Source organism: Pogoniulus pusillus, chromosome 27 (assembly GCF_015220805.1).
Source record: "Pogoniulus pusillus isolate bPogPus1 chromosome 27, bPogPus1.pri, whole genome shotgun sequence".
Taxonomy (NCBI): Eukaryota; Metazoa; Chordata; class Aves; order Piciformes; family Lybiidae; genus Pogoniulus; species Pogoniulus pusillus.
Window position 1 is genome coordinate 4,033,911 of NC_087290.1, and position 21,174 is coordinate 4,055,084.

At 53.8% G+C, this 21,174-nt stretch overlaps 1 protein-coding gene across 8 annotated transcripts in view; it reads left to right on the forward strand.

Moving 5' to 3' along the window:
* The window catches only part of LOC135187429 (S-adenosyl-L-methionine-dependent tRNA 4-demethylwyosine synthase TYW1-like), a 138,898-nt gene that overhangs the window by 55,694 nt on the left and 62,030 nt on the right, over positions 1-21,174 (forward strand). For all 8 annotated transcript variants that reach the window (XM_064166124.1, XM_064166125.1, XM_064166126.1 and 5 more), the window contains exons 11-13: positions 665-774; positions 10,109-10,286; positions 20,079-20,214. In XM_064166124.1, the coding sequence (XP_064022194.1) occupies positions 665-774; positions 10,109-10,286; positions 20,079-20,214 (424 nt within the window). The remainder of the gene's footprint in view (positions 1-664; positions 775-10,108; positions 10,287-20,078; positions 20,215-21,174) is intronic.

The following is a 21,174-nucleotide window of genomic DNA, read 5'->3' on the forward strand; positions in this document are numbered from 1 at the left end:
ATCTCACACACCTGTTGTTAGGGTTCACTGCAATCTACTTCTTGAGCTCTTGTTTTTGTCCTCTTCTTCCCCTTGCCACCCCCTATCTTCCAGGGAAGCACAAGCCCTGGCCTTTCATGGTCACTCCCACCAGTGTCTCCTCACCTTCATGTTGCTCACCAGGTATCAACAGCCATCAGCTGGCTGCTAGAGGAGGTGATGTAAATGATGCCTTACAACTGTGTTGCATCTTCATAGGCTGATAGAATGATTTGGTCTGGAAGGGAGCTTGAAGATCATCCAGCTGCTGCTGCTAGTGTGCTTCATACTCCAAGAACATGAACATTGCTTTCCTGTCTTAAAAATCATGGAACCACAGAATGGTTTAGGTTGGAAGGGACCTCAAAGATGATCCAGTTTCAACTCCCCTGCCATGGGCAGGGACACCTCCCACTAGCCCAGCTTGCTCAAGGTCTCATCCACTCCAGGAAGGGGACATCTACACCCTCCCTGGGCAACCTGTGCCAGTGTCTCACCTCCCCTCACTGTAAAGAATATGTCTAAAGCTGCCCTCCTCAAGCTTCAGTCCATTCCCTCTTGTGCTATCACTACAAGCCCAAGGGTGGCAGAGGGGCTCTTTTGCCTGTCACAGGTGACAGGGAATGACTCTGTCTCTTTCCTTCAGGCATCACACAAACCCAGTGGGCACAGAGTGGCGATGGAAGATGGACCAACCTGAAGTCATCTTGCAGGAGGCTATTGAGAACCATCAGAATATGATCAAGCAGTTCAAAGGTAACTTTCCCCACTTCTTCTCTGTCTAATGGTCCTTTGGAAAGAGAGCCAGCAGCAGGATCTTCAGAGCAGAGGTGCAAATGTCTTGGCCATGTGTGGTGAAATGCTGAGGAGGAGATGTGAGGTTTAGAATAGCAGAAAGATGGGTGAAGAGATTGGGCAACAAAGCTGGTGAAGGCTCTGGAGAGCAGGGCTGGTGAGGAGCAGCTGAGGGAACTGGAGTGCTTTAGTCTGGAGGAGAAGAGGCTGAGGGGACACCTCATTGCTCTCTACAACTCCCTACAAGGAGATTGGGATGAGGTGGAAATTGGTCTCCCTAGTAACAAGCAAGAGGAGATGGCCTCAAGTACCACCAGGAGAGTTTTTGGTTGGATATTAGGAACAATTTCTTTCCTGCAGGAATGGGTAGGGATTGGGACAGGCTGTAGGAATGTATGTGGAAATTTAGGGGGGGTTTTGCTCTTTTCCCCAGTGTGATTAACTTTGTTACCAGCAGGGTCAGTGCTGTGTGCTGGGAGGGTTGGGCAGCTTGGCAGGACAGCTTTTGGCCTCTGCTCTAAAGTGACAGCAGAAGCTGTGTGAGCAGCAGGAGTGGAATGAGGCGTCCATAAAATGTTCATGATGAGCCTTAGCCTTGGCTGTCAGCTTGGGAACCTGTTTGTTTATGTTGGCTGTGCAGAAGGAAACTGATGGATTAAAAATGTGGCAGGCAAAAGCCCTTTTGTCAGCAGAGCTGAGTTGCTCTGTCTCACTTGCTGGAGTTACAGAGCAGACCAAACCAAAATATAAAGTTCAGGCTTCCTGAGCTTCATTTTCATCAGGTGGCTGATTGGACTCCTACAATGGCTTGGTTGGAAGGCACCTTAGAGATCATAGAATCAGGCAGGGTTGGAAGGGAGCACAAGGAGCAGCCAGTTCCAAGCCCCCTGCCATGCCCAGGGACACCCTACCCTAGAGCAGGCTGCACACAGCCTCAGCCAGCCTGGCCTCAAACACCTCCAGCCATGGGGCCTCAACCACCTCCCTGGGCAACCCAGTCCAGCCTCTCACCACTCTCCTGCTCAACTTCCTCCTCATCTCCAGCCTCACTCTCCCCACCTCCAGCTTTGCTCCATTCCCCCCACTCCTGCCACTCCCTGACAGCCTAAAAAGTCCCTCCCCAGCTTTTCTGTAGACCCCCTTCAGATGCTGGCAGGCCACAAGAAGGTCACCTGGGAGCCTCCTCTGCTCCAGCCTGCACAGCCCCAACTCTTTCAGTCTGTGCTCACAGCAGAGCTGCTGCAGCCCTCTCAGCATCCTCCTGGCCCTGTTCTGGGCACTCTCCAGCATCTCCACAGCTCTCTTGTCCCAGGGGCTCCAGAACTGGCTGCAGTACTCCAGGTGGGGTCTCAGCAGAGTAGAGGAGGAGAATGATCCTCTACTCCAACCTCCTTCCTATGGGCAGGGACACTTCTCACTAGCCCAGGTTGCTGAAAGCCTCCTCATCCAACCTGGCCTTGAACAATCTTCAGGGAGGGAGCAACCACAGCCTCCCTGGGCAACCTGTTCCAGTGTCTCCCCACCCTCACTGGCAAGAATTTCTGTCTAATCTCCAGTCTAAATCTGCCATCCTCAAACTCCAATCCATTGCCCCTTATCCTGTCACTACAAACCTCATAAAATATCCCTCCCCAGCTCTTCTGCAGGCCCCTTCAGGCACTAGAAGGTCTCCTTGGAGCCTTCTCCAGTCTCAACAACCCCAGCTCTTGCCACCTGTCCCCATAGAGGAGGTGTTCCCAGCCCTCTGATTATCTTTGTGCCCTCTGGACCCTTTCCAACAGTTCCAGGTTCTTACTATGTTGGGGGCACCAGAACTGACTGCAGTGCTCTAGGTGGGGTCTTAGCAGTCTTCCCCAAAAGGGTTGGGGAGAGAGAACTAGAGATGGACTTGACAACATCCACAACTATTCCCTGCTTGAGAGGCCTGTAAGGACATCCCAAATCTCTTTTTTGGGGGGCTTCTTTTCTGTTAAGTTAGTAATCCCCCCCTGAAAGCTGTGTCTGCATCCTCAGTGTGGTTTTACCCTTGACTTGCAAGTGTGAAAGGACAAAACAAGACGAAAACCCCCAAAGGCTCTGGACTAGAACTGTGCTGCAGAGTGGCAACAAGCAGAGATGTGCTACTTTTTCAGAGTGATAGATGGCAACATGCTTCTTGTCTTGGGAGCCTAGAAGCAAAAGGTTTATTATGGAGAAGAAAAATGGCAAGAGAAGCTCAGCAGCTTGCTGTTACATTTTGTGATCCTTACCTTGTCACTTCCCTCGGGCGCATGAGAAAATATTGTTGGAGTGGAATCAGTGCAAGCAAAATCGAGTTTGAAGCACTGCAGTGAGCTGAAGGCAGGGAGAGTTCAAAGACCACTTCTTTTTAACATCTTCATTGTCAGCCTTGGTGCAGGCATAGAGAGTGGCATCAGGAAGTCTGCAGATGACACCAAGTTAGGGGGCAGTGTTGATCTGAATGAGGGTAGAGAGGCTCTGCAGAGGGGTTTGGATAGGTCAGACCAATGGGCCAGCATTAATGGGATGAGTTTCAACAAGGCCAAGTGCCAGCTCCTGCACTTGGGGCACAACAACCCCAAGCAATGCTACAGGCTTGGGGCAGTGTGGCTGGAGAGCTGTGTGGCTGAAAGGGATCTGGGGGCTGTAATAGAGAGGAGCTGAACGAGCCAGCAGTGTGCCCAGGTGGCCAAGCAGGCCACTGGCAGCCTGGTTGGGATTAAAAATGCTGTGGCCAGCAGCAGCAGGGAGGTGATTGTCCCCTTGGAACTCGACTTTGGTGAGGCCACACTTTGAGTGTTGTGTTCAGTGTTGGGCACTGCAATGCAAGAGAGAAGTGGAGGTGCTGGAGCAGGTCCAGAGGAGGGCAAGGAAGCTGTGAAGGGCCTGGAGAATAAATCTGATGAAGAATGACTGAAGGAGCTGGGGATGGGTAGTGTGAAACAGAGGAGGCTGAGGGCAGACCTCATTGCTGTCTGCAGCTGCCTGAAAGGACATTGTGGAGAGGCTGCTGCTGGGCTCTGCTCACAGGTAGTTGGAGACAGAACATGGGGGAATGTCCTCAAGCCGAGGCTGGGGAGGTTTAGATTGGACATTAGGAAAAAAGGAGGCCAGGAGAGGCCTGGGCTGGATGTTAGGAGGAAGTTTTTGGCAGAGAGAGTGATTTGCATTGGAATGGGCTGCCCAGGGAGGTGGTGGAGTCTGTGTGGCTGGAAGTGTTGAAGCCAAGCCTGGCTGGGGCACTTAGTGCCATGGTCTGGTTGGTTGGTTGGGGCTGGGTGCTAGGTTGGGCTGGCTGAGCTTGGAGCTCTCTTCCAACCTGCTTGATTCTATGATTCAGGTTTATTCTCTAGGTCCTGAGCATGCTGTCTGAGGTGTTTGAACCATGACCCCCAGCTCAGAGCAGATCAGACTGTTTCACAGAGTCATAGAATCGTTCTGGTTGGAAAAGCCCTTTAAGCTCATCCAGCCCAACCATTCTCTACCAAGGCTGGTGCTAACCTATGCCCCTCATCAGCACTACATCTCTGCCTCTTTGAAACATCTCCAGGAATGAGCATCCACCCACTTCCCTGGGGAGTGTGTTCCATTGGCAGAAGAAAAGCATAGGGGAAATGGCTTCTCTAGAGAGCCCTCAAGGCTCTTGAGTGTCTGGTAATGCTGCTCAGGTGACACCAAAGTGATTTGAATAAATTAGGGCTCTTTGTAGTGCCACAGCATTTCAGGAGCAGGCTCACAGACATCTCTGGGAGCAGAGGAGAGGAAGAGTTGTGCTTTATTGATCCCATACCTTGTACTAAAAATGAGATTCACAGATTGTACTGTTTTGGAAGGGACCCTCAGAGGTCATCTTGTCTAACCCCCCTGCACTCAGCAGGGATACCCTCAACTAGATCAGGCTGCCTGGGGCCACAGTGTGTCTCATCTTGAATGTCTCTATGGGCAGGGCCTCAACCACATCCCTGAGCAACTCTCACTGTGCAGAACTTCTTTCTGCTGTCCAGCCTGAATCTCCCCTGTTCCTGTTTCAAACCACTGCTTCTTGTCTTATCACCACAGGCCCTTCTGAACAGTCCCTCCCCAGTCTTCCTGTAGGTCCTCTTCAGCTATTGAAGTGTAGCTCTAAGTTATCCCTGGAGCCTTCTCCTCTCCAAGCTGAACAGCCTCAACTCTCTCAGCCTGTCTTGGTAGCAGAGGTTCTCCAGCCCTCTGATCATCTTTGTGACCCTGCTCATTTTTCAAGCCACAGAAGAATTCTTGAGGATCCTCTATCCTGTAGGATGCCTCCTATCCTGCCAGAGTCCCTGTGCCTCATCTGTCCTCTTCTCTTTTATTGTTGCCATAGTTTGTACTGCTTTTGAAGACCTCAGACATTAGCTAATGTCACATAATTCTCTTTTCAAGTACCTGATGGAGAGTCCTGCTGCTGATAGCGAGCTGAGGTGGGAAGGTGTGAAGTAGTTTATTTGATGGATACATTTTCTAGGTGGTGCATACTCAATCTCTGTGCCCTTGTGAAGGGCACACACAGGATGGAAACATAATTCAGAAACAGGAGTGTGGGAGTCTCTGATAATACAGAGACATGGTTCAGCTTGGGGAGGGGGGGAAATAGAGGGCAAAGAAACCATGAAAAAACAAGCAGCAACAACAACACCCAAAAAAAACCCAAACAAATGGATGACCTGAACTAGGAAATGCTGACACTGGCCATACTTTGCTTAATGCACCCAGCAGGTTGAGGCACCTGCTCTGCTCTGCCCCAGTGAAGCCACATTTAGAGTTCACAGGATGTTAGAGGTTGGAAGGAACACAAAGAGATCACTGAGTCCAACCCCCCCCTGCCAGAACAGGACCATACAGTCTAGCTCAGGTCACAGGAACTCATCCAGCCCTGTCTGGAAAGGCTCCAGAGAAGGAGGCTCCACAACCTCTCTGGGAAGCCTGTGCTGGTGCTCTGGGACACTTACACTGAAGAAGTTCTTCCTTGTGTTGAGGTGAACTTCCTGTGCTGTAGTTTATATCCACTACTTTTTGTCCCATCACAGGGCACAAGTGAGCAGAGGCTTTCCCTGTCCCTTCCTTCCTGGCACCCAGCCCTCACAGACATTTGTTAGATCCCCTCTTGGTTTTCTCCTCTCTAGATTAAAAGGTTTTGTGTCAGTTCTGGGCTCCTCAGTTCAGGAGGGATAGGGATATGCTAGATAGTGTTCAACAGAGGGTTAGGAGAATAATGAAGAGGCTGGAACATCTGTCTGTGAGGAAAAGTAGAGACATCTGGAGCTGTTTAGCCTGGGGAGGGAAAGACAGAGGAGATGTGATCAATGTTGATCAATATCTGAAGGCTGAGTGCCAAAGAGAAGGTGCCAGGCTCTTTTCAGTGGTGTCCCATGGCAGGACAGTGCTGAGAACAGGGAGACAATCACTGCTCTGCTGCTGCTGGCCACGCTATTGCTGAGCCAGGCCAGGATGCTGTTGGCCTTCTTGGCCAGTGAGCATACTGCTGGCCCACGTTCATGTGGCACCCCCAGGTCCTTTACTGCTGGGCACCTCTTTTATGATAAGTCATCCCAGTCCACCTGTGAGATTGTGATGGTTTGGGTGTTACCCCCCTCCACATAAGGAAATCAACCAGGCAAGACTCAGCAGCTGGCAGTTAAAGAATGAAGCTTTGTATTTACAGCTAAGCACAATGTGCAAGCAGGTATTGGCAATCTGTGCAGCTGTAGACTGCAATATGCACCTTGGAAAGGCAATACAGAAACACAACAACCCTCAGAGAAACCAGAGTGCCCAGGAGGGGCTCTCAACCACCCTTCCACCTCCTTTCCACCCCCCCTACCTTATCCCAGGCTTTGCCTGATGCTCAAGGTGAGTTTGGAGACTGAGCCAGGGCAGTTAGGAAGCAGAGGGGTCAGTCACACAGCAGGTTAGGGAGAGAAGGGAGGCAGACAGAGTGCAACTCTGTTATCTATGTTTGTGTTCTTGTTCTTCTCCATCTCAGCAAGCCTCTGAGTGCAGCAGATATCACCATTGTTCCCTTTTCACAGCCTATAGTCTAATTCCTCTCCCTAAAATACCCCAGCTAGGCTCAAACTAGCACAGAGAGATGAATTAATTCAAACCTAGACTTAACTGCAGCTTTAGCAGTATAAAAGCAAGGCTCTTTAATCTCAGCATGTGGTCAGGATGCTGCTTTCTTATCCCAGTCAAGTTCTCATTTTGGTGCTGTGAGGTTCCTGCAGAACCTTTTGGTGGTGTCACTTCCTCAGGACAGAGCCTGGCCACTCTAAACCACACCGAGCCTCGCTCTGATCACAAACCGGCTTTGCTGCGTGAGGCTGAAGCAGGCTCCTCCACCACCACCCTCTTTTTATCTTGGCTTTGCAGCACAGCATGTCATTTTCTGTGCTGTTCGAGCTCCAGCATCTAGGCAACGCAGAGGTGAGCCGAGGACCTGGTTTCCAGCTCGAGTCTTTGTTGCTTTAGCTCAGCCCAGCCCCCAGGCCGGTGCCGCAGATCTTCGTGGCGTACATCAGGGCACGCCAAGGAAATGCAAAGTGACATATTGGGAACAAAAGCTTGTTTGGAGTTAGGTGATTTCATCCTGGGTCCTGAGCCTTAGGTTGGGGATGGATGGGCTTGGAGGAGTGTTCTCCTCTCCTCTTGCCCTCCCGTGGGTATAATGAATGTGACTCAAGGCTTGGTTCAACCTGCGGAGAGCATTTTCACGTGGATGCTGTGGTTGAGCTCCTGGTGTGTTCCAGCTGAAATGTTTCCTGCTGTTCAGTACCGTGGCATGGGTTGGCATTCCAGGTGCTTGGATTCAGAGCTGGTGGTTGGTGCTTTGTGTGGTGAAGGATGCTCAGCTCCTCTGGCAGCTGGGCTTTGTGGAGCTGTGGGGCCAGGAGAGTCTGCAGCATAATCGTGCAATCACAGGATGGTTTGGGGTGGAAGGGAACTTGAAGATCATTCAGTTCCAGCACCCCTGCCATGGGCAGGGACATCTCCCACTTGCCCAGGTTGCTCAAGGCCTCATCAAGCCTGGCCTTGAACATCTCCAGGGAGGGGGCATCCACAGCCTCCCTGGGCAACCTGTGCCAATGTTTCCCCAGTCTCACTACAAAGACTTTCTCCCTAATCTCCTTTCTTCTAGCTCAAAGCCATTGTCCTTCGTTCTGTCACCACAAGCCCTTGTCAAAAGTCCCTCCCCAGCTCTCCTGTAGTCCCCTTCAGGTACTGGAAGGCTGCTCTAAGGTGTCCTTGGAGCCTTCTGTTCTCCAAGGTGAACAGCCCCAACTCTCTCAGCCTGCCTCTGTAGGCGGAGGTGCTGCAGCCCTTTGATCGTCTTCATGGGCTCATCTGGCTCTCTCCAACACTTCCATGTCCTTCTGGTGGATGCAGGACGACAGGCAGAGTCTTATAAGAGCACATGGTATTGAACCCGCTCTTGGTGTCTCAGCATTCAGGCAGCATCATTGAGGTCTCAGCAACAGGAACCTCAACTAGAATGCTGCTAGAAAGCCGCCGGCGGGGGTTGCAGGGCACGCAGAGCCGCCGGCGGGGGTTGCAGGGCAGGCGGAGCCGCCGGCAGGGGTTGCAGGGCAGGCGGAGCCGCCGGCAGGGGTTGCAGGGCAGGCAGAGCCGCCGGCAGGGGTTGCAGGGCACCCGGAGCCGCCGGTAGGGGTTGCAGGGCACCCGAGGCCGCCGGTAGGGGTTGCAGGGCACGCGGAGCCGCCGGTAGGGGTTGGAGGGCACCCGGAGCCGCCGGCAGGGGTTGGAGGGCACGCAGAGCCGCCGGCAGGGGTTGCAGGGCACCCGAGGCCGCCGGCAGGGGTTGCAGGGCGCCCGGAGCCGCCGGCAGGGGTTGCAGGGCACCCGAGGCCGCCGGCAGGGGTTGCAGGGCGCCCGGAGCCGCCGGCAGGGGTTGCAGGGCAGGCAGAGCCACCGGCGGGGGTTGGAGGGCAGGCAGAGCCGCCGGCAGGGGTTGCAGGGCACCCGAGGCCGCCGGCAGGGGTTGCAGGGCAGGCAGAGCCGCCGGCAGGGGTTGCAGGGCAGGCAGAGCCGCCGGCAGGGGTTGCAGGGCACGCAGAGCCGCCGGCAGGGGTTGGAGGGCGCCCGGAGCCGCCGGCAGGGGTTGCAGGGCAGGCAGAGCCGCCGGCAGGGGTTGCAGGGCAGGCAGAGCCGCCGGCAGGGGTTGCAGGGCTCCCGGAGCCGCCGGCAGGGGTTGCAGGGCAGGCAGAGCCGCCGGCAGGGGTTGCAGGGCAGGCAGAGCCGCCGGCAGGGGTTGCAGGGCACGCAGAGCCGCCGGCAGGGGTTGCAGGGCACGCAGAGCCGCCGGCAGGGGTTGCAGGGCACGCAGAGCCGCCGGCAGGGGTTGCAGGGCAGGCAGAGCCGCCGGCAGGGGTTGCAGGGCACGCAGAGCCGCCGGCAGGGGTTGGAGGGCGCCCGGAGCCGCCGGCAGGGGTTGCAGGGCAGGCAGAGCCGCCGGCAGGGGTTGCAGGGCACGCAGAGCCGCCGGCGGGGGTTGGAGGGCGCCCGGAGCCGCCGGCAGGGGTTGGAGGGCACGCAGAGCCGCCGGCAGGGGTTGCAGGGCAGGCAGAGCCGCCGGTAGGGGTTGCAGGGCAGGCAGAGCCGCCGGCAGGGGTTGCAGGGCAGGCAGAGCCGCCGGCAGGGGTTGCAGGGCTCCCGGAGCCGCCGGCAGGGGTTGCAGGGCAGGCAGAGCCGCCGGCAGGGGTTGGAGGGCACGCAGAGCCGCCGGTAGGGGTTGCAGGGCACGCAGAGCCGCCGGCAGGGGTTGGAGGGCACGCAGAGCCGCCGGCAGGGGTTGCAGGACAGGCAGAGCCGCCGGCAGGGGTTGCAGGGCACGCAGAGCCGCCGGCAGGGGTTGCAGGGCACGCAGAGCCGCCGGCAGGGGTTGCAGGGCACGCAGAGCCGCCGGTAGGGGTTGCAGGGCACGCAGAGCCGCCGGCAGGGGTTGCAGGACAGGCAGAGCCGCCGGCAGGGGTTGCAGGGCACGCAGAGCCGCCGGCAGGGGTTGCAGGGCACGCAGAGCCGCCGGCAGGGGTTACAGGGCGCCCTTTGCAGCTCTGTGGGTGTCTGACTCTACCCTGTGCTGTGGATTCCCGCAGAGCTGACACAGTGGGCACTGCCCGTAGCTTGTCATTCTCTCTGGTTCCGGAGGGCCCCAGCTGACTTTGCTGGCTTTTCCTTGTGCCAGAGTGCATCTTAGGTACTGATGCACGCTGCAGGGAGGGGGGATCAGTTGGTTGAAGCCTGTTTTGCCTCTTTCCAGGCGTGTCAGGAGTGAAGGCAGCTCGCCTGGAGGAGGCAATGACCGTGAAGCACTGCGCCCTCTCGCTGGTGGGAGAGCCCATCATGTACCCACACATCAACCAGTTTGTGAGGCTCCTGCACCAGCGTGGCATCTCTAGCTTCCTGGTCACGAATGCCCAGTTCCCAGATGAGATTAGGTAAGGAGTGGACAAAATATCTCTCTCCTGAAACATTGGGGTGTTGGCCTGTGTTTTAATTCCAGCTTTATCTCTCATCAGAGTCAGCTCTGTGGGAGCGCTGACAGTGAAAAGCCTGCTCAGCATCTCTGTGATTTTAAGCTTAATCTCCCTGTGTGCTCTTTCTCATCCCTTTCTCCCTTCCCCCAGTTGGACTCTCTTTTCTAGATCTCTTAAACAAAAGTGTGCTTACTTCTGGAAGTGACAAGAATGTAATATAGAACCTCCTGGAGGTGTGAGGGGAGAGCAAGCGAGCTGTGCTTCGTGCTTGGGGACCTGCAGAGCTGGTGTGAGTGTTTCTGACAAGCCAGAGCAGGAGGTTAAACTCATAAATGGCCTCTTTGGTTTGTGTGTTTCCCTTGCAGTCTGATCTTTGCTCTAAATCCTTAAGACCAGCCATAACAGCTCAAACCAATCTATAAAGCCCAGCATCTCCAGCAGGACCTGGAGTGCAGGAGGTAGAATCAGCCTCCTTGTCTGCAGGCTGCACACCCCCAGCTCCCACAGCCTCTCCTCACAGGGCTGTGCTCCAGGCCCCTCCCCAGCCTTGCTGCCCTTCTCCAAACACCTTCCAGCACCTTCTCTCTTGAATGGAGAAGCCCAGACCTGGACACAGCACTCCAGGGGTGGCCTGAGCAGTGCTGAGCACAGGAGCAGAAGAACCTCCCTTGTCCTGCTGCCCACACTGCTCCTGAGCCAGCCCAGGATGCCATTGGCTCTGCTGCCCACCTGGGCACTGCTGCCTCCTCTGCAGCTCCTCTCTCCCAGCACCCCCAGGGCCCTCTCTGCCTGGCTGCTCTCAGCCACTCTGTCTCCAGCCTGTAGCTGCTTGGGCTTGTTGTGGCCGAAGTGTAGAACCCTGCACTTGGCCTTGTTCAATCTCATCCCATTGGCCTCTGCCCATCCATGCAGCCTGTGCAGGTCCCTCTGCAGGGCACTCCTACCCTCCAACAGCTCCACACCTGCTCCTAGCTTGGTGTCATCTGCAAACTCACTGATGCTGGACTCAATCCCCTCATCCAGATCATCCATAAATATATTGAACAGGACTGGGCCCAGCACTGATCCTTAGGCAACAGCACTAGTGACAGCTGCCAGCTGGATGTGGCACCATTCACCACCACTCTCTGGGCCCAGCCTTCCAGCCAGCTCTTGACCCGTATCAAGATACTTGTCTGCAGGAAAGGGATCAGTGCATTTTTTACCTTCTTCTCAGAGAGACTTGAGCTGATTGCCCAAAATGTTGATGGAACTCACAGAATCCCAGCATGGTGGGGGATGGAAGCACCTCTGAAGGTCATCATGCAGATTAGGAAAACATTCTTCCCAGCAAGAATGGTCAGGCATTGGAGTGTGCTGCCCAGGGAGGTGGTGGAGTCACCAACCCAGGATGTGTTTAAAGGTGGTTTGGATGTGGTGCTTAGGGATGTAGTTTAGGGTGCTCCTTGTAGGGTAGGGACAGGGGTTGGACTTGGTGATCCTGAGAGGCTTTTCCAACCTGAATGTTTCTGTGATCCAGTCCAACCTCTCTGCTACTGCAGGGCACCCACAGCAGCGTGCCCAGGGTCAGAATGTCCAGGTGGGTTTGGGCATTCTCCTTTGAGGAGAGGCTGAGGGAGCTGGGGGGTGTGCAGCCTGCAGAAGAGGAGGCTCAGGGCAGAGATCATTGCTGTCTGCAGCTCCCTGCAGGGAGGCTGTAGCCAGGTGGGGTTGGGCTCTGCTGCCAGGCAAGCACCAACCGAAAGAGGGGACACAGTCTCAAGCTGTGCCAGGGGAAGTCTAGGCTGGATGTTAGGAGGAAGTTGTTGTCAGAGAGAGTGATTGGCATTGGAATGGGCTGCCCAGGGAGGTGGTGGAGTCTGTGTGGCTGGAGGTGTTGAAGCCAAGCCTGACTGGGGCACTTAGTGCCATGGTCTGGTTGATTGGCCAGGGCTGGGTGCTAGATTGGGCTGTCTGAGCTTGGAGCTCTCTTCCAACCTTGATGATTCTATGAATTCTGGTTGATTCTGTGTATCTCTCCAGAGAAGGAGACTCCACTGCCTCTCTGGGCAGTCTGCTGCAGGCTCCCTCACACCAAAGGTGTTTTCCCTTATTGTCACATGGAACCTCTTGGGTTTCAGTTTGTGCCTCTTGCCCCTTGTCCTGTCAGTGAGCACCATTGAAAACTCTGCTGAAAGAGTCTTTGCAAGTGCAATGACTCCTGATCTTCCTGGAGCACCCAGGCTGCTTTTAGCAACATCTGAAGCAATGCAGCATGGACATAGTCAGGTGGTTGTAAACTGTAACTGAAGAGGCCTGCAGGAAAGCTGAGCAGGGGCTTTTGTCAAGGGCTTGTGCTGGCAGGATGAGGGGCAATGGATTTGAGCTGGAGGAGGGGAGATTTAGATTGGAGAGTAGGAAGAAGATGTTTGCAGTGAGGGTGGTGAGGCACTGGCACAGGCTGTCCAGGGAGGTTGTGAATGCTCCATCCCTGGAGGTATTCAAAGCCAGGGTGTTCTAGTGGGAGGTCGATGGCAGGGGGGGCTGGAACTGGGTGGTCTTGGGCTTCCTTTCCAACCTAAACCACTTTATGATTCTCTGAACTTGTAAGGATATCATCAGCTGCTAACAGTGACAAAATCCAGCCCTGGAGCTAGGGGAAGCAGCAAGCAGAGCTGTCCACAGGCTGCTTTTGCTGTGTGGCTCCCTTTGTCACTTGAGCTCAGTGCCTCTCTGGCAGCCCTTTGTGGTAGAGCTTCCTTTGCACTTCCTTCTCCTGGTCTGAATCTGCCAGCAAGGGAAAGGAGGAGGGCATGCACTTTTTTGAGTGAGTAATTATACACTACAAAGGCATTCCAAATGATCAAATAATTGTGTAATCAAGTTACTTTAAGCCCTGTATTATGTGCCTGATAGACAGAAATTGCTCTTCCCTAAAAATAGCCTTTGGAAAAGAGAGCACAGGCACTATTTTGAAGCCCTGTTTCTTGGGAATCTGCTGAATGGTTTTTTTTTTCCTCTTTTAAAGAGAAGCAAAAAATAACCAAGTGATCTTTTGGCTCATCAAAGCAAAGGATTTGCTTAACAGGAGAGCTGAAGGGTGCACTAAGTTGCCTTTTCCATTGTCAGCAGCAGCCAGCTGGAGTCTGAAAGTTTGGTCCTAAAATAGACAGTGTGTGACCTCTGGCTGCTGGAACAGGTTGAGGCTCCATCCCTGGAGACATTCAAGGTCATATTCAGTGTGGTCCTAGGCAGCCTGATGTAGTTGGAGGTATCCCTGCTGACTGCAGGGGGGGATTAGACAAGATGACTTTTGAGGATCCCTTCCAACCTGTGAAGCTGTGAATGCAGTGTGCAAGTGGGGAGTGTGGCCTGGATTTAGGACAGGGTCCCACTGGTTCTGCAGATCCCTTGAGTGAAGCTACAGCATGGTTCTGCCCATGTCTTGCTTGCTCCTCTCCTCCTCCTCAGAAGAAGGAGGACATGGAACTGTTGGAAGGAGTCCAGAGGAGGGTCAGAAAGATGGTTCAAGGGCTGGAGCAGCTCTGCTGTGAGGATAGGCTGAAGGAGCTGGGGTTGTTCAGCCTGGAGAAGATAAGACTCTGGGGGGACCTTAAAGCTGCTTGCTGATAGCTGAAGGGAGACTACAGTAAGTAGGCTGATCTAGGGTAGGGTGTCCCTAGGAGTTGGAACTAGGTGATCCTTGGTGGTCCCTTCCAACCCTGACTGATTCTATGAAGGCTGCAGAAAGGTGTCTAGAAACAGGACAAGGGAGAATGGTTTGAAGCTGAGGGAGAGGAGGGTTAAACTGGAGCTTAGAAAGGAGTTCTTCAGCACAAGGGTGATGAGACAGTGGAATAGGTTGCCCAGGGAGGTTGTGGATGCCCCCTCCTTGGAGGTGTTCAAGGCCAGGCTGAACAAAGCCTTGAGCAGCCAAGTCTTAGTTGAGAAGCATCCCTGCCAATGGCAGGTGGGTTGAAGTAGATGATCTCTGAGATCCCTTCCAGCCTGAACCTGTGAGCCTCCTGCTTTTGGACTGCAGCTTCACCTGCCTGCAGGCACATACCTGTTTCCATGAACTGAAGCAAGTTTCATAGCACATGAGTTTGTGCTGAGCAGCTACCTGGCTCTTCTCCTCTTCCTCCTCTTGCCCACAGCCACTGATCAGAAACAAGCACCCTTGCCTCTGTGTGTGCCTTCCTGAGCACCAGTAATGATGAGCAGATGTTCCTTGTTGCTCAGAAATGCATTTTGCTTTTATTGATGTTTCTATTCTTTGTGTCATTGATTGTTCCTGTGTCCTCCCTGCCTTCTGAAACCACCTCATGGCTGTTGGCCTGGAGTCAATTTATTACTCTTGAGTTGTGCTATGCTGCCTGCTCCTGATTTCTGCCCAAGTTCATGTGTGGTCAATGCTGTGGATGTTGATCTCTTGGATGTGTTGTCAGCTGTCTGAGTTAGCTTGGAAATCGTAGAATCAACTAGGTTGGAAGAGAGCTCCAAGCTCACCCAGCCCAACCTAGCACCCAGCCCTATCCAACCAACCAGACCATGGCACTAAGTGCCCCAGCCAGGCTTGGCTTCAACACCTCCAGCCACACAGACTGCACCACCTCCCTGGGCAGCCCATTCCAATACCAATCACTCTCTCTGCCAACAACTTCCTCCTAACATCCAACCTAGACCTGCCCTGGCACAGCTCCAGGCTGTGTCCCCTTCTTCTCTTGCTGCTTACCTGGCAGCAGAGCCCAACCCCACCTGGCTACAGCCTCCCTTCAGGGAGTTGTAGCCAGCAAATGACAACAAAAAGTGGAGGAGGAACATTGGGAAACCCATCCTGGTGCTGTGCTGTTACATAATTAACAATTTCCTGTTAATTAGGAACTGTAGCTGTGCTCCAGGAACATCACTTTGTTCTCTGCTTCTCCCTGGTGCTGGCTGCACCCATCACTGCCCTTTCTCTTTGTGCCCCTTTGGCAGAGCACACACAAAGTCAGCCTGGCTCCAGTCCCAGCCATGGCAGAGCCCTGTGGACTGCTCTGCTTTGGAGCAGTGTGGGGCAGAAATCCCTCTCTGGGATCTCTTCTAATTCATTAGTTTTCTCCAGTGTAACAGTGAGTCTGATTCTTACCTTTCCTTAGGACTGAGATCCCCATCCCTGGAGGTGTTTAAGGCCAGGCTGGGTGAGGCTGTGGGCAGCCTGATCTAGGGTAGGGTGTCCCTGCCCATGACAGGGGGGCTGGAACTGGATGATCCTTGTGGTCCCTTCCAACCCTGACTGATTTTGTGATTCCTCAGAGGAGAAGACTTTACCCAGCAGTGAGTCTGATTCTTGCCTTTCCTGAGCACTGAGCTCCTCAGAGGAGAGGACTTTCCCCAACAGTGAGTCTGATTCTTGCCTTTCATGAGCACTGAGCTCCTCAGAGGAGAGGACTTTACCCAGCAGTGAGTCTGATTCTTGCCTTTCCTGAGCACTGAACTCCTCAGAGGAGAGGACTTTACCCAGCACTCTGTCTTCAGTGGGGCCCTTTTCAATTAGGCAAATGCAGCTTTAAGCCCAGAAAACAGGATTTTGGCTGTGTTTTTTGAAGCTGAACACTTCAATCCGCTTAGGCCTAGAACATTTGGTCATTTTTGGAGCTTGTGGCTTTGGGCTGCCAGTCCAGACAAGCTCCTTTACCAAACAAGGGCTTGCTGTAGTTTGGTTTTCAATCTGAAATGTTAGCTTTGTTCTGGGCTCTCTCATTCTGCTGTCCACATGCACAGAAGATGTTTTAGGGTCTTTGGGAGGCTGTGGTAAGTGGATTTAACTGGACACTAAGAACTGAGGAGGGTAGGTTCAGACTGAAGATTAGGAAGAAAGTCTTTTCAGTGAGGCTGAAAGTGAATTTCCAGTGGAGGCACTGGAACAGGCAGCCCAGAGAGGTTGTGGATACCCCTCCCTGGAGGTGTTCAGAGCCAGGTTGGATGAACTCTTGAGCAGCCTGGGCTAGTGGGAGGTGTCCCTGCCCATGCCTGAGGGCTGGAGCTGGATGATATTTAAAGTGCCTTTCAATCAAACCATTCTGTGAAATCTGCATGATGTGATTCTGGACCATTCTTGTCACAGACTCACACAGGCTCACAGGATGTTAGGGGTTGGAAGGGACTCAAAGGGATCCAACCCCCTGCCAGAGCAGGACCACACAATCTTGCTCAGGGCACACAGGAACACATCCAGACAGGCCTGGAAAGGCTTCAGAGAAGGAGACTCCACAACCTCTCTGGGCAGCCTGTGCCAGGGCTCTGGGACCCTTACAGTAAGAAGTTCCCCCTTGTGTTGAGCTGGAACCTCCTGTGCTGCAGCTTCCATCCATTGCTGCTTGTCCTATCCCAGGGAGCAGTGAGCAGAGCCTGCCCCCCCCTCCTGACCCCCAGCCCTCAGATACTTATAAACATTGATTCAATCCTCTCTGTCGTCTCCAGACTAAGCAGCCTCAGGTCCCTCAGCCTCTCCTCACCAGGCAGTGCCCCAGTCCCCTCATCATCCTCCTAGCCCTCTGCTGGACCCTCTCCAGCAGATCTCTGTCCCTCTGCAACTGGGAAGACAAAACTGAACACAGTATTCAAGATGAGGTCTCATCAGGGCAGAGCAGAGGGGCAGGAGAACCTCCCTTGATCTGCTGGACGCACTCTGCTGAATGCCCCCCAGGATCCCACTGGCCTTCTTGGCCCCCAGGGCACATTGCTGTGCCATGGATGCTCTCCACCAGCACTCCCAGATCCCTCTCCTTGGGGTTGCTCTCCAGCAGTCACCTCCCAGCCTGGACTGGTGCAGTTTACTGCTGCTGCTCAGGTGCAGGGCTCTGCACTTGTCCTTGTTGAACCTCATTTGGTTCCTCTGTGCCCAGCTCTGTCTGTCCAGGTCTCTCTGGATGGCCACACAGCCTTCAGCTGCATCAGCCAAGCCTCCCAGTTTGTCCCCTTCAGGAAGGGCAGGAGGGTTTGGTGTATTTTTAGGTGGCACCATTTGGCAGCTGAACAATAGCTTCTAATTTCCTCTAATCTTCTATGAAGAAACAAATCAAGCTGGGACTGTGGCCTGCTCATTAAGAGGCTTCACAAAACCACTTCCAAAATGGAACTGACACTGAAGAGCTCAAGAATGATGTGATGCAATCAGGATACTGTCACTTCATCTAGGAGATCTCAAGGTGGAAAGTGCCACAAGGGTTAGATGTGTTGCACTCCCTGGCCTTACCAGTTTTGTCTTTTGACAGGGGAGCTGCTTATAGGTTGTTCCTCTCACTGCCCTTTCACAGGCTTGCAGGATATTAGGGGTTGGAAGGGACCCAAGGAGATTGAGTCCAGCTCCCCTGCCAGAGCAGGACCACACAATCCAGCTCAGGGCACACAGGAACACATCCAGACAGGCCTTGAAAGGCTCCACAAAAGGAGACTCCACAATCTCTCTGGGCAGCCTGTGGCAGGGCTCTGGGACCCTTCCAGTAAGAAGTTCCCCCTTGTGCTGAGCTGGAACCTCCTGTGCTGCAGCTTCCATCCATTGCTGCTTGTCCTATCCCAGGGAGCAGTGAGCAGAACCTGTTCCCCCCTCCTGACCCCCATCCCTCAGATTCAATCCCCTCTCAGTCTTCTCTTCCCCAGACTAAGCAGCCTCAGGTCCCTTAGCCTCTCCTCTCCAGGCAATGCTCCAGTCCCCTCATCATCCTCCTAGCCCTCTGCTGGACCTTCTTCAGCAGATCCCTGTCCCTCTTCAATTGGGGAGCCCAAAACTGAACACAGTACTCGAGATGAGATCTCAGCAGGACAGAGCAGAGGGGGAGGAGAACCTCCCTTGATCTGCTGGACACAGTCTGCTGAATGCCCCCCACAATCCCATTGGCCTTCTTGGCCCCCAGGGCACAATGCTGTGCCATGGATGCTCTCCCCCAGCACTCCTAGATCCCTGTCCTTGGGGCTGCTCTCCAGCAGTCACCTCCCAGCCTGGACTGCTGCAGTTCATTGTTCCTCCCCAGGTGCAGGACTCTGTTCTTGTCTTTGAACCTCATTTGGTTCCTCTGTGCCCAGCTCTGCCTGCCCAGGTCTCTCTGGATGGCAGCACAGCCTGCAGCTGTCTCAGCCAAGCCTCACAGCTTGGTGTCAGCAGCAAACTTGCTGAGCAGCCTCTGTCTGTCTGTGCCCTCATCAGTGGCATTGATGAAGATGTTGAACAGAACTGGCCCAGCACTGATCTTTGGGGAACTCCACTGGTTACAGCTCTCCAGCTGGACCTGGCACCATTGATCACCACTCTTTGAGCTCTATCTTGTAACCAGTTCCTAACCCACCTCACTGCCTGCTCTTCCATCCTTTTGTTCTCCTTTTGCTAATGGACTGCAGTGTTGCTGCTTCTCTTTCATACCCTTGGGGTCAATGGAAGGGATTAAACTCAGCTCAGGCTCTTCACACAATGGTGGAGGTTTAATCTTTGTAGTAGTTACTGGTGTTGGGCTCACAGCTACTGCTGTGCTCACTGGCATTAAGTGACCAGGATTTATATCAAATCAGAGCCTTGCAAGTAGGAGGAGAACACCATGGGGGAACTGTGCTTGGTTTTAGTTTCTAATCACCTTTTGATTTCCCTTCACAAAATTACTTGACTGATGATGCTAGCTGTGGGTCAGGTAAGTTCAATGTGTCCAGCAGTAGAAAGTGGCTCAATTATGGCTGTGTAATGGGATTATTTTATCATGGGCCAGGGCAGATAGAACTTGGAAGGGGTTGAGCTTTAAGGTTTTTAGCTATGAGGGCTGTGGTGAGAAGTAGAGCCTCTCAGTGCCTTGAATGAAGCCCTGGCAGCCTGCTCTGAGAAGCCTTCTTGAATGTGTTACAGCTCTCCTGGAGTGAACTATCTTCTAGCTCAGTGATGGAAATGTCATCCAGGACCTGTGTAGATGATGTTCCTGGCTTTGGGGTGCATTATTTGTTGGAAGTAGGTTATAACACTCACAGACTGCATTGGGCCAGCAGAGACACCTCCAACTAGATCAGGTTGCACAGGGCCGCATCGAGTCTGGTCTGAGCTTGAATGTCTGCAGGGATGGGGCCTCAACCACCTCCCTGGGCAGCCTGTCTCAGTGTCTCACCACTGGCATTGTGCAGAACTTCCTCCTGATGCCCAACCTCAATCTCCTCTGCTCCAGTTTCAAACCATTGTCCCTCAACCTGAAGGGAGGCTGTAGCCAGGTGGGGTTGGGCTCTTCTGCCAGGCAAGCAGCAACAGAACAAGGGGACAGAGTTTCAAGTTGTGCCAGGGGAGCTCTAGGCTGGATGTTAGGAGGAAGCCTCACACTGCAGGCTCATGTTGAACTTTTCATCAGCCCAGACCCCAGGTCCTTTTCCTCAGGGCTGCTCTCAGCCATTCCCCACCCAGCCTGCAGTTGTGCTTGGGATTGTGCCAACCCAGGTGCAGAACCTTACACTTGACCTTGTTGAATGCCATGAGGTTGGCCTGGGCCCACCTCTGCAGCCTGTCCAGGTCCCTCTGGATGGCATCCCTGCCCTCTAGCAAGTCCACTGTGCCACACAGCTTGGTGTCATCTGCACACTTGCTGAGAGTGCACTGATTCCTTGGTTCATGTCACTGACAAAGATGCACAGTTCCCATCCCTGCTGGCCCAGCAGAGCAGCTTGTTTGAAGAGAAACTGTATTCTGTGTGTGCTTGGGGGGGAAAAGACAAGTTCAGCCTACAGGAATGTCTGATGAGAGCAATTCTCTTCCCTCTTATCTCCAAGGAACCTGGAGCCAGTAACACAGCTGTATGTCAGTGTGGATGCCAGCACCAAAGAGAGCCTGAAGAGAATCGATCGACCTCTCTTCAAGGATTTCTGGCAGAGGTTTCTGGACAGTTTGAAGGCCTTGTCTGAAAAGGTACCCAGTTAAGAATGTATTCTGGCATGACCTTTGGAATCTTCTTCTCTACCTCACCTACTCAGCACAATAGCTGAGTAGGCTCAAGATGGATTCTGGAGTGGGTTCAGGATGTGTTGGGAGCATCTTCACGTGTTTTGAACATGAAAGTGTCTAATGCCCAGCAAAATCCCAGTCCCTCCCATTCCATGATTCTTTGAGTCTAGGAAATTTGATCAGTTTTCCATGTGGGAAGAATTGTGGTGACAAAAGGAGAGCAGAAAGTGTGTGAACTCTGCCATGAATGTAAGATTCTGGAGAGGCAAATAGATCCAGTAGGAACGGAGAGGTTATTCTGCCCCTGGATTCAGCACTGCTCAGGTCACACCTTGAGTGCTGTGACCAGTTATGGGCTGCTCAATTCAAGAGAGATGTTGAGGTGCTGGAAGGTGTCCAGAGAAGGGCAGCAAGGCTGAGGAGGAGACTGGAGCACAGCCCTGTGAGGAGAGGCTGAGGGAGCTGGGGATGTGCAGCCTGCAGAAGAGGAGGCTCAGGGCAGAGCTCATTGCTGCCTGCAGCTGCCTGCAGGGAGGCTGTAGCCAGGTGGGGTTGGGCTCTGCTGCCAGGCAAGCAGCATCCAAAGATGGGGACAGAGCCTGGAGCTGTGCCAAGGGAGGTCTAGGCTGGATGTTAGGTGGAAGTTGTTGTCAAAGAGAGTGATTGGCATTGGAATGGGCTGCCCAGGGAGGTGGTGGAGTCTGTGTGGCTGGAGGTGTTGAAGCCAAGCCTGGTTGGGGCACTTAGTGCCATGGTCTGGTTGGTTGGTTGGGGCTGGGTGCTAGGTTGGGCTGGCTGAGCTTGGAGCTCTCTTCCAATCTGCTTGATTCTGTGATTCTACTGGAAGGCTCCTCTGAGGTCTACCTGGAGCCTTTTCTTCTCCAGGCTGAACCAACCCCACCTCTCCCAGCCTGTCTCCACAGG